This window comes from Typha angustifolia, chromosome 13 (genome assembly GCF_048772165.1).
Source record: "Typha angustifolia cultivar Huaian chromosome 13, ASM4877216v1, whole genome shotgun sequence".
NCBI lineage: Eukaryota > Viridiplantae > Streptophyta > Magnoliopsida > Poales > Typhaceae > Typha > Typha angustifolia.
In genome coordinates, this window is record NC_133251.1 from 13,793,415 (window position 1) to 13,810,225 (window position 16,811).

The 16,811-nt window shown below is 39.2% G+C and overlaps 3 protein-coding genes across 3 annotated transcripts; 1 reads left to right on the top strand and 2 right to left on the bottom strand.

The window, feature by feature from the left end:
- Positions 1–116: 116 nt before the first annotated feature.
- Positions 117–2,433, bottom strand: LOC140773478 (putative pentatricopeptide repeat-containing protein At5g65820). The gene has a single exon (XM_073116065.1). It carries the CDS (start codon positions 2,362–2,364, stop codon positions 493–495), a length of 1,872 nt encoding a protein of 623 aa, XP_072972166.1. The 5' UTR covers positions 2,365–2,433; the 3' UTR covers positions 117–492.
- Positions 2,434–2,975: 542 nt separating this feature from the next.
- Positions 2,976–6,483, bottom strand: LOC140772981 (uncharacterized). Its single transcript, XM_073115261.1, has 2 exons — positions 6,210–6,483; positions 2,976–4,966 (listed from the first exon to the last, which is right to left on the bottom strand). The coding sequence occupies exon 2, from the start codon at positions 4,877–4,879 to the stop codon at positions 3,137–3,139; it is 1,743 nt and encodes a 580-aa protein (XP_072971362.1). The 5' UTR covers positions 4,880–4,966; positions 6,210–6,483; the 3' UTR covers positions 2,976–3,136.
- A 132-nt stretch (positions 6,484–6,615) lies between these two features.
- On the top strand, positions 6,616–16,672 carry LOC140772980 (DEAD-box ATP-dependent RNA helicase 16). The gene is made up of 15 exons (XM_073115260.1): positions 6,616–6,845; positions 7,030–7,194; positions 7,411–7,500; positions 7,631–7,759; positions 9,146–9,246; positions 9,434–9,548; positions 9,849–9,980; positions 10,611–10,676; positions 11,639–11,815; positions 12,453–12,548; positions 12,791–12,931; positions 14,074–14,156; positions 14,519–14,556; positions 14,652–14,869; positions 16,074–16,672. The coding sequence occupies exons 1-15, from the start codon at positions 6,693–6,695 to the stop codon at positions 16,158–16,160; spliced, it is 1,791 nt and encodes a 596-aa protein (XP_072971361.1). The 5' UTR covers positions 6,616–6,692; the 3' UTR covers positions 16,161–16,672.
- The last annotated feature ends 139 nt before the right edge of the window (positions 16,673–16,811 follow it).

Here is a 16,811-nt window from a genome sequence, read left to right on the forward strand (position 1 = left end):
GTATGATATATTATTAGGAATTTTGCTGCACCGTATAGGTGATCGTGATAAATTTCTCCTTGATGTTAAATACTGTGCCACGAACAACGCTTTTAGAAATGAATTGATGTAAACGGTGACCCATGCATGATCAATTGATCATATGTCAATCTTCCAATGAATTGAAAAGAAAGGAAGCAAAAAATAAGTTATAAGATACAAACTCCAAACTCAGTTGATGCCTTTAATCTTTCCAACCAGACCGAATATTTAGCAACTCTCACCTAGCTCTGAGCTATGATTTATCTTGCTGTTCTTTTCACTTTATTATCTAATTCTTCCAGATTCATATCCTCTTCTCATGAAGCTGTTATCACCCTGAGCTATATATTGCCCGTCTCCTTGAGATCTTATTGAAGTTTCAACATGGCTCGGTGCATTGAGTTCTTGTCCAAACTCCTCGAGGAGCATTAGCAACCGGGATTCTCAGTCAGCATTCATCTCTACGGCAATTCAGTCGGGATTCTCTTCACTGTCGAGATTCACTGAACCAGCATGGCTTTGGCTTCGACCACGACCCTGACCAACTCGCCTTCTGCGACCTCTTCCTTTCTCCCTCTTATACTTTGTCTTTGCCTTCTCTTCTAACTCCCTCACGCCTCGCCTCTTATACGCCTTAAAGGTGATGTGCCTTTCCTCTGCCATCTTTCTCACCTTCTCGGTGATCTCCGCGGCAATCTGTCGGTTGTACAGCTTCTTCAAGCCCTTCATAAGCTTCGCAAACGTGTCTGGCTGCGGCATGAGCCCTGATTCAAGCATATCCATGCAGTAAGAGCAGGCCTCCTTGACGTGCTTGTTTGCAAACAAGGCATGGATCCATATAGTCCAAGTGCAGACATTGAGCTCACAACCTTTGCTCACAATGCATCCCCACACATCCTTGGCCAGCTCAAGCTTACCATCCCGCAGTAAAGAATTAAGGAGATCCTTCAACACCCCATACTGCGGTGCGACGAAGAGCCCTCTCTCTACCATCTCTCTAAAGTAGCCACAGGCCTCGACCACTTCCCCCTGCCCGACGAAACCATGCACCATGATTATGAAAGTATCGAGCCCTGGACTTAGCTCGTCGTTCTCCATCTCGTTCCATAATGCGGCTGCTTGCTTCAACTCCCCGAGCTTGCAGGCCAACCGAATAACCACATTGTAGACACCAAGATCAGGAAAGCATCTAACTTTCTTCATCCTCTCCATCAGCTCCAAACACTCCTCCAACTGCTCCTTCTTCTCGTGGGCATAGAAGATTCCGACGTACGCGTTCGGGTCTGGCCTGACACCTAGCTGAACCATCGAATCTAGAAACTCGTACCCTCTACTGATCTTTCCCGACTTGCAGAACCCATTAATCAGAGTAGCATAAGTGACACCATCTGCTGCGCAATTGTTCCTCCGCATTTCAACAAACACCTTCATCGCCTCGTCCATCCGCTCCCTCTTGCATAGCCCCTGGATCAACGTGGTGTACGAAATCGCATTCGGCTCGCAACCCTTCCGTCTCATCTCCCTCAACAGCTCATACCCATCCTCCATCTTACCTGCTGCCGCGAACCCGGCAAGCAAGGTATTGTAGACAACAACGTCAGGCTCGAATCCGGCTTTGCGCATCTGAACTAGAACAAATTTGGCCTCGTCGAGCTTGCCGAGCCGGCACCAGCCATAGAGCAGCGAGGTGAAGTGGCGGAGAGTGGGAGGAAACCTTTCGCGCATTTCCTCGAACAAGTTCGCAGCTTCGCGAACGCTCCCATGCTTGCAGAGCGCGTCGAGGAGGGAGGAGAAGACGTGGTCGTCCACAGGGACGCCTAAACGGGGCATTTCGTCGAGCAGGTGGAGGGCGCGGGAGACGAGACGGGCGGCGGCGAACCGGCGTAGCAGGGGGACGAAGAGGGAAGGGGAGAGGAGGGAGGGGTGGAGATCGGCAAGGTGGGAGAAGAAGGAGAGATCGAAGTGGCGGGTCTTGGAGAGGGATTTAAGGAGGAGGCGAAGGGAGGAAGGGGAGGGAGGGGAATGAGAAGAGGACCAGGAAAAGAAGCGGAGGGCGAGGGAGGAGGAGTCTCCACAGCGGAGGAGGACCCGGTCGAGGAGGCCGGGGAGAGAGGGGTCGACGCCGGCAGAAGAAAGGGCGAGAGAGAGCTTGGCAGGGCGGGAGTGGTGGCGGACGAGGAGGCGGTAGGCGATATCGGCGGCGGCGGAGAGGCTGTTCTCGTCGGAAGAGGGTGTAGTGCTGATTGTGTGCGTTAGAGTTATGGTTTGGAGAGAGGTGAGGTGGTGGGGCGGAGATTGTCGGAGGAGGAGGCGGAGGGTGGAAGGGATGGAGAGCTTGAGCATTTTAAATTATAATTTTTATGAGATCGGTTGTATTATGAACTATGACAAGGTATAGTAGCAGTATAATCTCACTCGGACCTTCTTTTTCTTTTTTTTTGGGGGGGGATTTAAACAATATTATCTATTAACAGGAATAACATGAAATGTTTTCACTTTTACATTGCAAAAATATTCCAACACAAGGTAATATAAAACAGAAAATTGTTATAATTTTAATAGGTTAAAACAAAATTACCTTGTTTTGGATGAAAAATGAACAATCTTATATATATTAAAACTATAAGAGAGTTAAGTAGCATAGATGAATAAGAGAGACTCTTAAACTTAACCTAATTAACCACCAAGGGAGTAACATATATTTTCTTCTTAAATATAATCTTAGTAATATGCATTAGTAGGATGTGGTTGTAGCAGAGTAATATCCAACATCATCAACTAATGAATCATAATTAGGTTTCGATTCGAAGTCCACAAGTACCATGAAATATGAAACAGCAGAAACAAGAGGCATTGAGTGAAACAAATTCAAACAGAGGTGCACTTGGGCATCTTAGAGAACATACTAGATAACTACTACTTTAGAAGGCAAAGTACAAAAAGATGCAAACAAGTACCAACAAGGCATTCAATTTTCAAGACATCTCTTTGGTCTCAGGTAAGATTTAAACAAAATGCAGTTGGATATTTACATTGGCACAAATGAGTAATTTTGGTGATAATGAATCATATGACAGGTGAAGATCAGGAGTCAATTACAACATCAGACCTAAGGTTATACCCTCTGGCCTATATCTGCCTTGCATGTCCTTTTGTAGTGTCCTGTTTGATTGCAGCGACTGCAATGAACAGTATGTTTTTCACGACTAGGTTCCTCCATGCAGAGTCTCTTCCTTCCAGGGCGTCCTGGCGGTCGGCGAAACTTTGGTGGACGCACAACTAGATTCTCATCACCTACTGCACCTTCAATTGTCTTGCAGCATTCGCTTTTATCTGGTATAGGATGTATCGGTTGAGAATATGTCTCACGGTACCTAGCAGCTGTAAAATACTTTTCTGTATAATCATATACACTTTTCCTACAAGATGAGAGCGCTGCAATAGCATGAGAGCAGGGTATTCCATACAGCTGCCAATCATGGCACGAACATGAGTGACTGCCAATATTTACAATGTGAGAGCGATCAGTTGATAAGACTTCAAATTCTACTTCATCTGAACGAAGCACTTGGTAGCTAAGTGCAGACTCAGTAGCATCCAAAATACGTTTTTCAGCAGATGGGGCAAGCATTGTAGTCCATGTCGTACCTCTTTCATGCCGTTCATTAAATTCTGCCATCAATTTGCGATGGATATGTTCTATGAATTGAATGATTGGAAGCTCGCGTGCTTCAAATATCCATCTATGGAGTTCCTCAATGTTTGATGAAAGATGGCCATATCGTGATCCTTCAAAATAAACGACAGCCCAACGGTTAGGTGGAACCTGTTGAATCCTCTTGGCTGCTTCTGGACAAACTTCTTCAATCTCTGCCATCCTTTCTCTGAACCCAATGTTAGTAACTGAATATGCTGCCTTCCAGAAAAGATGGACAAGTCTGGAGTTCTTGAACTCTTTGTTAACACTCTCTGTTAGGTGGTGCATGCATATCCCATGGTATGCGCCAGGAAATTTCCTTCTCACAGCTTCAGTTATTCCTTTTTGTCCATCAGATAAAATTGTAAACTGAGGTATTGTCTCAGTGCTTACCTCCAACAGCTTGTGGAACTCGGATAAGAACCACATCCAGTTTTCGTCAGTTATGACATCAACGATACCAAATGCAACCGGAAACAAGCCACCATCTGAATCAAATGATGTCAAAGAAAGTAGTGCACCAAGATACTTGCTTTTCAGCTCCATTGCACCAAGACAAATAATAGGTAAACAACCACGCAAGAAGCCACAAATAGATGCATTAAATGAAATGAAAAGTTTCTGGAACCGATGGTCTGATCCAGCTGTGAAAACTTGAGCAGCACTTCCAGGGTTGCTTAGCTTTATGTGCTCACAAAATGCTGGAAGAAGGCAATAACCCTCCTCAGAAGATCCATATATAGCAGCCAGTCCCCTTTCTTTTGCTCGCCAAGCTTGCTTGTATGGTATAGTAATTCCATATTGTTTTTGTACATCTTGCAATATATCCCTTGGTTTATAATTTACATCATCACGTAGTCGCTCCTCTATGAGGTTTACAATCCAGTCTACTGATGCTTGGTGGTGACCGAGTTGTGCATTTTTCCCACAAGTATGTGTCCCTTCGATGCTCCTTATGGTGAAGGTTGGGACATCAGGCAATTTAACTGCACGGATTCTCCAAGGACAACCATCTTTGGCACACTTAGCAAAGTAACGGATCAGGTCGCTCTTTATAATCTTAAGCTCAAAGTGTTGTGCAATTGCAGCTTCTTTTATTGCCTTTCGAAAAGCCTTTACATCAGAAAATTGCTGACCAACTACAAAATTACTGTCCTCCATTTAGCACTGAAACTACCTTCTTTGCTAATGACCCATATAATTTCCTTAAAGATAACCAAGTACCTTATAATATCTTCATGCAATAACCTAATGGCACAATAAAGCAACAGATAAATGACTGTATTCAGTTCTGGAACAACATTAACATTAGAAAATAGCTCTAGAGGATGAGCTATTAAATACTCACATACTGTTTTTGTAATAAATAACATAAGTTCTTTTTTGCCTTAGATGGCTTTGAAGAAAAGAACATTTAAAATAAATGAGGCTGCAGAGATCCCAAAGACAAAACCATGAGAATGTCATATAACCTCAAAAGGTAAATTGGAATACAAGTATGATTCTCCACATGCTTAGTGTGAAATCTTTTAGTGAGTTAAACCGTGAAAACTCGCCCTATAAACCTAGACATAAAAACTTTATGGTATATTCACCATCTTATAAAGGAAACAAAGCAACGTGTGATACACGATATCTGTGCAACACTGATTATGTCGTACTCAACTCTAACTTTGGTTGCATGCCAGATTACCACCTGATGGATATCTGAAAAGTGCTTTGTCCAACTGATGCAAATCATTGCTATATGTAGCAGCCGGAAAAGAAAATAATCTGCCAGAATACTAGATTAAATAAAAACAAAGTCATGTGTATCATCTAAGAGCTTTTGAGTTTGACCCAATTTCCAACATACTGGATATCATATCATAAGTGCAATAGGAAGTAATAGAAAATTTTCAGCTCAAGAACATGGAGTTAATGATACAAATTCACAAATACCATTTAATCCATCAATTTGTACACTAACACTGACACCATGGCAATACCTACAACTAACTGTTGTGTTTACTACAAGTTAAAATTACTACGAGACAGAGATAAGAAATGAGCAAGTAAGCCACATAGAAGTAATTTATGAAGCTCAAACCATGAAAAGTGCAAGGGACAATTCTAACCCACCAAAACTCGATTCCTCAAGTCATGCTCTAAATGATCATCCATCACAGTGTCACATCATTGACTTATCAAGAAGAATGCAGACAGTCAGACACTTGTTTCAGAAGATCTTCTCCAACATCTTAAAACAGTTCGAGGACTCCACTAAAAAGATGAAACCATATCATGTGCACACTAACTGCAATCAAACATACATCCTAACGCAATCAAAACGCAGATTGAACTAAACATACTTTCTGCTATATCCTGAATGCAGGTATACGATTCCGCGAAAGGAAATCCCAGTTACTAAATTTGGAATGAGAAGCATAAAAAAGTAAAGTAGAACAGAGATTTCTCAGCTGCAAAAGGGAAATCGAAGGGAGAAGCATACTTAGCCGGATCGAAGAAGAGAGGAGAAGAAGAAGCCTCCGATTGGATCAAAGATACCAACTTTCAGGCTTCTTGGAGAGACCGAGACGAACCCATGAACTACTCCACCCAGAGATTTCATAGATCGAAGAGGAAGGAGACAAGGGTTTAGGGCTCCATGCGCCATCGGAATCCAGGGTTTTGGTGTCCGACCATTGGAGAGGAAGGTAGGGATCGAGAAGAGAAAAAGAGAGGAGAAGCCTATTTCGGGATTCCGTTGAAAGATTGGGGCTGATTAGGTCATCGTAGTGAAGAGAGGTAATTCTGTTTCCAAATAGGGGCTTTTCTGTCAGTTCATATTCGGTGAGGATCCAACCATATTTGGATTTACTTAGTGGGATCCGATATAGTTACCGGAAACCTATTATTATTTTGTTTCACTCTCCTCCTTAAACCCTAACAGCAGGAAAGAAGTGAAACCTATAAACCATCGCATACCACGGCCATGGGAGAGAAGGTAGAAGAGGTCGAGCAAATGGAGGGGGAGGAGATAAGCTTCGAGAATCTGGGCCTTGACGAGCAATTGACTAGAGCTTTGAGGAAGAAGGGCATTACCACACCCACCCCGATCCAGTGCGAGGCCATCCCCTTAGTTCTGGTCAGCGTCCAATTACCTTTTTTATTTCTTTGGTGTTATCTTATTGCTTTCTCTTTTAATTTTCTGAGTAAATAATGGTTTTCTAAGAAACCGGTTTTTTCCCTGATGGATTTTGAGGAAAAATGAGTTTTATTGTTGGGGACTCCTTGGGTGTTATATGAGGTTGTCTAATTTGTGAATCTAGGAAGGTAAAGATGTGGTTGCGCGGGCCAAGACGGGCTCTGGGAAGACCTTTGCCTACCTCCTTCCCTTGCTGCACCAACTATTGAAGCTGTCATCTGAGAAGAGATTGAGAAAAGCTGCTCCCAATGCATTCATTCTTGTGCCAACTCGTGAGTTATGTCAACAGGTGCGGTCAGTTGCAATTCTATGCGTGTGCAATGTACTCTGATGTTATTTCTCATGTTAGATTCTCTCCTTTTGGGATAAGTAAACAAAATTCTCTATATATGTTATATGAATAGTAAATTATGGTTCTTGGAGTCAGTATCGTTTGGAATGAGTAAACAGGTCCTTTTATGTTTTCTACCTTTGTATTAAAATTTACCTTGCTTGTTCCTCGTAGGTGTATTCTGAGGTTTCATCTCTCCTGGAGTTCTGTACAGATAGGTTGAAGATCACGCAACTGACGGCCAACATGCCAGTTCGGGATATGGTGCGTCTTTGTGTCAGTACAAGAGTTTTACTAGTGGATTTCTTGACCACATTTCTGTATATGTTGAACTCACTTGATCTGTATTAGACCTTATATTGTTCTTGGCCTCTTGGATCTTTTGTTTTTTCAGGGTGTTGCTTTGTCGGGACCCCCTAATATTGTGGTTACTACTCCAGGTTGCATTTCAACATGCATATCAAAACGAGCCCTTCAAGCGCCATCTATCAAGGAATCTCTCTCAATGCTGATTCTTGATGAGGTGCGATTTATTTTTTTAATCCTCGTAATGAAGAAGACGTTTGTTACAGATTTCTAAACTTATCTAATATCTATATCTCAAATATGAAAGATTTGATTTTGAATGAACATACACTATATGTTAGTTATTAGAATGTGCAGTATGACAGTTAGTGGTTATCCTGAGCAATTTTCAGCTAATAATCTAATTTCCTGGACAAACTTAACTAAAACTATCTTAGGCTGATTCTTATTCCTTCATCATGGAAGCCAAAAGAGGTGCTTTTGCACTATGCAACTACGGAAAGCCTAAGAGTAAAATGATTTCTAGAATTACTTATTCAGAGCTGGCTTTCTTTTGGACTTTGGATAAGAATTAGTCATACTAGGCACTTGAAGAAACCTTTCACGTAGGATATCACATGCTCTGTTGTAGTGATTCGAAAAGCTCATATTGTTCTAAAAGACCCTCAGGCACCTCTCATATCACTTGTCCTTTGTTTGTCCTATGCGCCGTTGTGGTGCTTGTTAGGAGACGAAAACAATCTCCCCAAATAATGGGTAAGACAACACATGCATTACCTTGCTAGACCCTGCGCTGATGGAACCTCATCCATTAGAATACTAGATGCAAGGATAAAATGATGCATTGTAGAAATCCTCATGGGTGAAGTTTGATGACAAGCAATATTCCAATAGGTGAGGGCAATATATGTTGTCAGGAAAAGCACCACTTAGTACATGGGTTGTAGGTGAGTGCATATGCAAACAAAGTTATTAGATATGTAACAATATCTAACAACATAGAAACTATAAAATTCAAGAAGAGAAAAGGAGAATAGTGATCTATTTATCTTGTTTTAACTTAACAAATGTCCTATTTGTGTTTCAAGTGAACTAATGAAGCAACCGTACTAGCTGTAGAATGATAAATAATTAGAAAGTAATTTCAAATTTCCATATGCTATCTTCTTATAATTATTTAGATAGCTAAGATTTATATTTTGTTGTTAACCCACTTATAGGCTTGTTGCTTTGTACCCTACTTTTCGGACAAACTACGTAGAAGATGTGTGCAGTCTCCACTGTGTTAAGCAATCACAAATGCATATATGAGGGGATATATGAGCGCCTAATTTGATTTTATCTGAAGAATTTCCTGTTACGACTTCAATCAGATGTTATTATTTTGGTCTCTTCTGTTTATGCAGGAATTTTCTTTTAGTTTTTATTCGTCAACACATGAGTAACTGGTAGACTAAGGAATTTTGATTTGTTAAACAGCTGTAGGTTGTTTCTATGAAAGGAAATTTATACTTCCATGTTCTTCTGGCTGTTACTGCTTACTAGTTATTGTTTACGTGTTCATTTTGAAGAAGGTGCTAATTTGCTCTTGCTTAATTTACAGGCTGACCTTCTTCTGTCATATGGCTACGAGGATGACTTGAAAGCTCTTATGCCCCATATCCCGCGGAGCTGTCAAAGCATTCTAATGTCTGCAACTTCAAGGTAAAACGGTTCATTGTAGAATGAAGGAATATGCAGTTGAACTGATACAGATCCATATGAATTAGTTTTTTTATTATCACATAGGTAACACTAATTGAAATCTTCAAAGTCTATTGTCCCTCTCTAGAACAACTTTCATGTTCACTGTTTTCTTCTTCCCTACAATGACAGTTTCTCTGTGTCTCAGTTCCGATGTTGAGAAATTAAAGAAGCTTCTTCTACACAATCCCATTACCTTGACTCTGTCAGAAGAAGGTCACTCTAAAGATGACATTATTCCCAAAAATGTCCAACAATTTTTGGTAATGTCCTTCCCTTACCAAATGCTATTTCTTTATCATGGATGACCAAGTTTTCATGCACAAATGTTAAGCTTGCTTTCATGTACTCTTTTTTTTTCTTTTTTTTCTTTCTTTTTGTACTGAACTTTGATCGTCTGGCTTATGTTGTTTGTGTTAGAGCACTATTAGTGAACCTTATTGTTTAGAGGTAAAATTTTATTTTGATTCTTATTTGCGTAGATAGTATCATGCATTCCTCTGTTGCATATTAAACATGCAAGTTCTGATTCAAAGTTTTCTAATTATCTTTCTTTTTACTAGATCTCCTGCGACGCTCATGATAAGTTACTCTACATGCTTTCTCTCTTAAAGTTGGAGCTTGTTCAAAAAAAAGTTCTAATATTTGTCAACTCAATTGACATGGCGTTCAGATTAAGGCTATTCCTGGAGAAGGTACAATTGTATCAATGAGCTTCTTGTATATTTGTATTCAAGTATGTATATTTAGTGATGGTATGTAATCTTTGAGGCCCCTACACAGCTGGCTGTGCCAGAATTCACTAGACTATCCAGTGCCTGCCTCACAAGGCCTTCCACCATCATGGACGGTTTTATGGTTCTGAGTCAGGACAATAACTAATTTCCTTAGTAATGCTTATATTTGATCTGTGATCACATGGTCAACTGGGAATGGTAGTTTTTTCTGTATTCAGATCTTACTTGACTATTTTAGAATTGCATTTTATATAATCTATTGTACCCGTCTCTGTATTCAGATCTTACTTGACTATTTTAGAATTGCATTTTTATATAATCTATTGTACCCGTCATTCTTATCCTTGACTCTTCACCCTTGTACCACTGTTATTAGGGATGCTATACTGAAAAGACATAATGATGCATTTGAACACGTCTTGTTTTGCACAATTAACACCATGATGTATGTGGTTAGAAGAAAATTCAGCATGGGTGAAATTTGATGGACTTAATATCTTAGTGCATTCTGTATGCCTTTTTTACTTGCTACTTTAGTTGTACACTATGAATAATTATATGTACTAAATAAGTGTCGTCATGTTGCAGTTCGGAATAAGATCTGCAGTACTGAATGCTGAATTGCCACAGAATTCACGACTTCATATTCTTGAGGTAGATTTCTTCAACTCCTATCACTAGCAGATATGTTTTTTATTTTATTTTTTTGGTCTTCTGGTGGGTCAAACTACAAAGTGCTTTAAATATCCTTTATTCCAAGTATATTTCAGCAAAATTGAAGGTGAACTCTTTTGTTCTTGGCCATGCTTCAATATGATTAAACATTAGACTTATAAAGCTGCTAAAATTTCCTATTAGATTTCCTTGCTAAGCTATTAAAACTCAAACAGATGACATATTAATTTGGAGACAAACTAAGAAGTTAAGACCCTGTGAATCTAATCGTATGCTGGCTAAGTCTTGGATCCCTGAGATCATTAGTAGCTAGTAGGCTGAGCTTCGGCTAGCTTGTGCTCAACTGTTTCATATAACTATTTCATGGAAGGGTGAGATATGTAGGCCCTCATTGTATTTTATTTTACATGCTCAACCTAACAAGTTTCAAGCAGCATTAATTAATTGATCCTGTGCTTAAAGTAGTAGAGAGGCCTGGTTTAGCTTAATTTGGAAGCTTTCTTGGTCCTCCATCTTCTTCGATTTTCTCTGAAAGGAGGTAATTTGTCTATGGAGGCCTTCTCCCTTCTGAGTTGCTGATTTGGCTCCTGGAATTTTGTGTTCAGTTTTCCTAATTCCTATATCTTGACCTATTCTTAAGTTGATACAAAAAGTATCATGTTAGACAATGGGCTATTGTGATTTGTTGTTGATAATGTAAAGTGAAGTTTATTGTGTTTCTAATTTTTTAAACAACTCCAGTATGGGCAGCCTGTGGCTGAATTTCTTTTATATTCCAAAATATGATGTGCTATTTCCCTCATTTCTTTTTTGTAAATAAATATCGTTGGCATCTCTATTTTGCAACCTAGTTTATTCTCAGACTAATTTTGAAGTTTTGACAGACACTGAGAAATATATACATTTTATAAAATCTATATCTCAACTCCTGGTTTTGCTAGGAATTCAATGCAGGGTTGTTTGATTATCTAATAGCAACTGACGACCAGACAAAAGACAAGGAGAAAACAAGTAAGGAAACTCAAGCACAGTCGAGAAATTCTAAAAAGCAGTCCCATCAAAATATCGATGCAGAATTTGGGGTTGTGAGAGGAATAGACTTCAAAAATGTCTTCACGGTACATTAACACTTCATTATTTAAGAATGATATTATCTCAGTTAAAGAACTTGGAATTTTATCATATTGCAATTACTTGATTTTGAATTATAATTGCCCTGATTCTCATGCTTAATAGTTTCTATGGTAGAAGACACTCATATAAGAGTTTTTTGTGACTTCTTGATAGATGTCTGATTATGAACCTCGGTGAAATGAAACTATTCTTAGATTATGGCACATAAATATAGGGAAGTTCTTTTAGAATTTGATTTTCCCAAGCACAAAATTAGTTGAACTTCATTACAGTCATGACTCAGGACAGTAATTATGATTATGGCAAATCTATATCTGTGAACCATATGGGGTCAAGTTTTCTGAAGAGATAAGCTAGCACCCCACAATATGATGTTGTAATTATCGATCCTCATATCAGGAAGTTTGAGCGCTAGCTACATGCTAGAATTGCAAATTTCTTTCACATTTCAGTCTGCTTATCACCTGCTTTCAAGAATGCTGGCTTGCTAGGTAGATTCTGTAGTCACACTTGGGGACCTGTTGGTTTTTAGTTTCTGCTACATTTTTTTTTGGGGAACAGGAATGACTCGATCTTGAATATATTCACAGAGATGAAAATGCTCTTTTCTTATGTTTTCAGGTAGTTAATTTTGACATGCCACAGACCTCTGCTGGATATGTCCACAGAATTGGGCGTACCGGAAGAGCCCATAAGACTGGTGCCTCTGTGTCTCTTGTAAGTTTCTTTGTTTTACGTGTTGCTACAACTACAAATAATCATGATAGATGCTTCCATGCAGAATATATATAATATAGATATTCTTCCATGTGACGATGCAATCATTGTGCATTGCTGGTTCTAACTAACTATTTTGTCTTTACTTTTGCTATTTACATGCACAAGGCTGGTAAATGTTTTTCCAGTTATAGCTTTGTTCTGTTTCTTTTTCCTTAATTTTGGTAATAAATTTCTAACAGGTTTTGCCAGAGGAGATGGAAATTTTTGAAGAAATCAAACTTATGTTGGGAGAAAATGAAAACAAAGACTCGTCCGGATACATTGCACCCTTCCCTCTACTTACAACTAATGCCGTTGAATCACTGCGGTACAGATCTGAGGTAATTCAGTCAGTTTTATTCAGGAGTTAATGTACGATATTGCTGCTTCACTCTTAATATGAGTGCTGAAGGAAAATATCAGTGTCTTGACATCTTACTTCACCACTTTATTTGTGAGCATATGTTTTGGTTTCAATACGATAGGACCACTTTAGACCTTACACCATTACCATAAGTACTATGAGTATGCCTTTGGATATCCATTTTGTCTATAGATATCTTCATGGATAATTTGCATCCTGTGCATGAGCCTGGAAGTCTCTTTTTGCATAGATTTAAACCTTTTCAGGGTATTACGTGTATCTATATTGACATGCTAGCACAGTCACAATGCTTGCTCACAAGGTAGTAGTATATTGTGCAGTAGGGGTCGAATAAGAATAATCATAAATGGGTCAAACCAGCTATTTTATTCAAGTTTAGCTGGATATAATTATAGGTGTGTATATAAAGTGGATGAGAACATAAGAATGGGTGTAATTGTATCAAAACCAGCTACCCCAAGGTCCACAGCCAATTTGACAGTATGTAATTGTACTACTATACTCGTTGTGTAATAAATCTATGAATTGGGTCTTCATCTGAAATTCAATCAGTTTGTTCTTTCATAAATTAAGAAAATAGTAGCTCAAAAGAATCTATCACCCTCTTTTCTCTTTGAATCCTGATTTAGTTGTTCTATGTTACGTCAACATGTTATCCATTGAGTAACTCTAGTCTTCTAATTCTGTTTAAGTTATAGATGCTGATGATATCAATTTGTATCTGCATCTATGCTAACAAATATTTGTACAAAGTTCAGCATCTCCTTATATGCATACACATTTATGTTTGAGAAAAAAACACAACATAGGAGCATTGCAAAAATCTGGTACATTTCTTTAGAATGAAAAATATGATTGATAATTGATACCTGATTCATTTTTACTCCTATTTAGCCTGTGAAACTGCTAACCCTATGAATTTGCATTTTAGAATCAGTGGTGCATTTGTTTATTTCTTCGTCATGTCCTTTTACCATTTTCCTCTAGTAAACTTTACATTTTGTATTCCACTCTAGTTAGAATAAAGTAGTGAATTTTCTAGACTACAATTCTCTAACCCTCAGTGGATAATTTAAATGATGAGTTGATGGTTTACAGGATGTTGCTAGGAGTGTAACAAGTCGTGATGTTCAAGAAGCACGTCGTCAAGATCTAAAAAATGAAATGCTAAATTCAGAAAAGTAAGTGGCATAGTTGCATGTTGATTCTGATATGCAACCTTCAGCAGATAATAGAAACACCTGTAATAAGGGGAAAGATTGATAAGAACAATGCAATAGTATGATATCCATTCTTCGAAGATAGTAATTTAAAAGTTCCCACAATTCTGCAGCTGGAAACAACTGCTCTATCCTTGTTGCTGGGGTTTTCTTTTTCTCTCAATATGAAATGTTATACTTTAAGCTTGGATTTTCTGCTACATTCTTCTTGTTGATGCAACAGTGCTTCTTTTCTTGCAGAAATAGAGCAGTTTTCTTGCTGACTTGGCTTTTATGTTCTTTACCTTCCTAATTCATAATTATTCCTTTTTGTTTTTCTGTAGGTTGAAGGCTCACTTTGAAGAAAATCCAAGAGACTTAGGTAATTGAATCTTCACATTATGATGTTCTTTACTTTCCTAACCCATTCTCTCATAATATTTGTTCCGAGTATTTAGTTTTGATATGTCTGGCTAGATTTACTCAAGCATGACAAGTTATTGAGCAAGAAGGCTCCTCCCACCCACCTGCGTGAAATACCTGAATATCTTCTTGATCCTACTACACAAGAAGCAAGTAAGATTGTCAAGCTTTCTAGAGCTGCAATGGGATTGAATACCGCTAGGAAAAGGCGCACTGGGCTCAAGAGAGGATTTGGCAGAAGTAGTGATCCCCTCAAGACTTTCTCTGCTGAGGTAAGTCTGGCCAATCCCTGAACAGGATAATCTATATATTCTTTCTTTTGAAAAGCATAGTGTGGGTTCTCCGGATGCTAGGCGGTCTTCTGAACATGTATAGACTTTACTTATTAATTGCTGATTTAGTCTATTCTAAATTATTTTTTGCATGCCCTGAGAATGGGTTATCACTGGTTCAAACTAGGGCTGCTCATGTGGCCTGATAGCCCGAAGACCGCTCTGAGGCTTGCCCAAAATGTTTGGGCCATAACCCAGCTTACGCCTGAATTAGGCCTGGCATGTTTGGGCTGCTCATGTGGCCTGATAGCCTGAAGCCCGCTCGAGGCTTGCCCAAAATGTTTGGGCCATAACCCAGCTTACACCTGAATTAGGCCTGACTTGAGCTCGGCTAGAGGCTAATTTGGTCGGGATCGGGCTTAGCCTCTCCTGTCTTGGCTCGACCCGAATTTTTTTCCTTTCCTAGATAGACTTGACATTTTCTCTATTTTATTTTGTCACATTTATCTTTTCTTATTGACCTTCCATCATCAATCAATTGATGTGTTTTAATCACTTTCTCAAGATAGACTGATAGCTCTTGTGAATCATGATTACCATATTCATTTTTCTTTAAGCCTTAGAAGCATATTTAGTATCAGGCAAAATTCAGGCTCAAACTTGGCCCACAGACCAGAAATCTCTAAGCTCGATGGTCGAGTTAGGGCCTCCAAAATAAAATCCGGCTGGCCAAAAGGGCTATTAAGTTGAGTGCAGGCTAGGCTTGGGCCCAAAGTACGCCACAATATTTTTGGCCTGAACCTGACCTGATCCGGCCCCATGTCCACCGCTTGTTCAAACTAGGATCTCCACTTTACATGGAGTCTCTACTATAATTTATAACACAGGAGTTTGCTCTTGGTTGGTCGTTTCCTCTTTGAGATAATTCTTAAATTTACTATGTTGTGTAATATATATCATCCTATCATTTAGCTTATTTTGTTTTGACCTGGAATACAACAGTGGTGCAATTTTTCTTCTGCATATAATAGGACCTATTCTAGTGGTTTTATTTAAGCAGACTGGGGTATTCACATAAAATGTCCGCCTGTGACTGTGCGAGTCCGCATTCACAAATGCTTGTATGTGCCCTTAGCTATTCATGTTGTATGAATGTTCATGTATCATGTAACATTTTGTTTTGTATTTGGTTCATTTATCGCAGGGCACAAAGTCGCGCAGGGGAGAGAAAAGAAGGGATAATAATGGGAAAATTGATAGACATAAAAAGAAAGCGAAAGATGCATTTTGATTTTCTCTTTAAGGTTTTCTTTGGAGTTGGTGAAAAGTGGATTATGGTTTTGATCTCTTCAGTTTTTAAGCTGTTTACTGAACTTCCCATATAGCAAAGTAGAGGAAGTCACTTGGTGACCCGTCTGATAGATTTAACCCATGTACCTCATTGGCGACATTCAATTTCAACTTTCAATCTATAGCAGCCCTATAATTATGGCACGGTGGTGCATATCTTACCCCTCAGGCCCTGCATTGTTGGGGGAGTATCATGCTCTGGTATGCTGCTGTGCATTGGGGAAACGCATTGGGCCGGCATCTTTCATCTTTTATATTAGAGAATTTATATTCAGTTCACAATTGATATATTATCACAGTTCAGAGGTTGTTTACATGTCTTTGGAAACAGTATGTATCATATGTAACACGAGTTATCGAGAGCTTACATTACATTCTTGGGAATATTCCTGAATATTTGTTTTTGGTATCAAATATTGTCACCCAGAATATAAATGTATCAACTCTTACTAACTTCTGAGAGAGCAATGTTCCTGTCACTCGTTCCATTTAGCCTTCACAACTACTAGTTTTCTTTCTAATACACTCATCTAGATGAAGGTATAGATCCTAGTTAAGACACCCCCACATACATTCTTGTGCAAAAGAAATG

Excerpts from the sequence above, each read along its gene's own strand:
- LOC140773478 (XM_073116065.1), bottom strand. The coding sequence starts at position 2,364 with ATGCTCAAGCTCTCCATCCCTTCCACCCTCCGCCTCCTCCTCCGACAA.
- LOC140772981 (XM_073115261.1), bottom strand. The coding sequence starts at position 4,879 with ATGGAGGACAGTAATTTTGTAGTTGGTCAGCAATTTTCTGATGTAAAG.
- LOC140772980 (XM_073115260.1), top strand. The coding sequence starts at position 6,693 with ATGGGAGAGAAGGTAGAAGAGGTCGAGCAAATGGAGGGGGAGGAGATA. Across the intron at positions 9,981-10,610 it reads TAAGGCTATTCCTGGAGAAG|TTCGGAATAAGATCTGCAGT; the intron begins GTACAATTGTAT and ends GTCATGTTGCAG. Across the intron at positions 11,816-12,452 it reads ACTTCAAAAATGTCTTCACG|GTAGTTAATTTTGACATGCC; the intron begins GTACATTAACAC and ends TTATGTTTTCAG.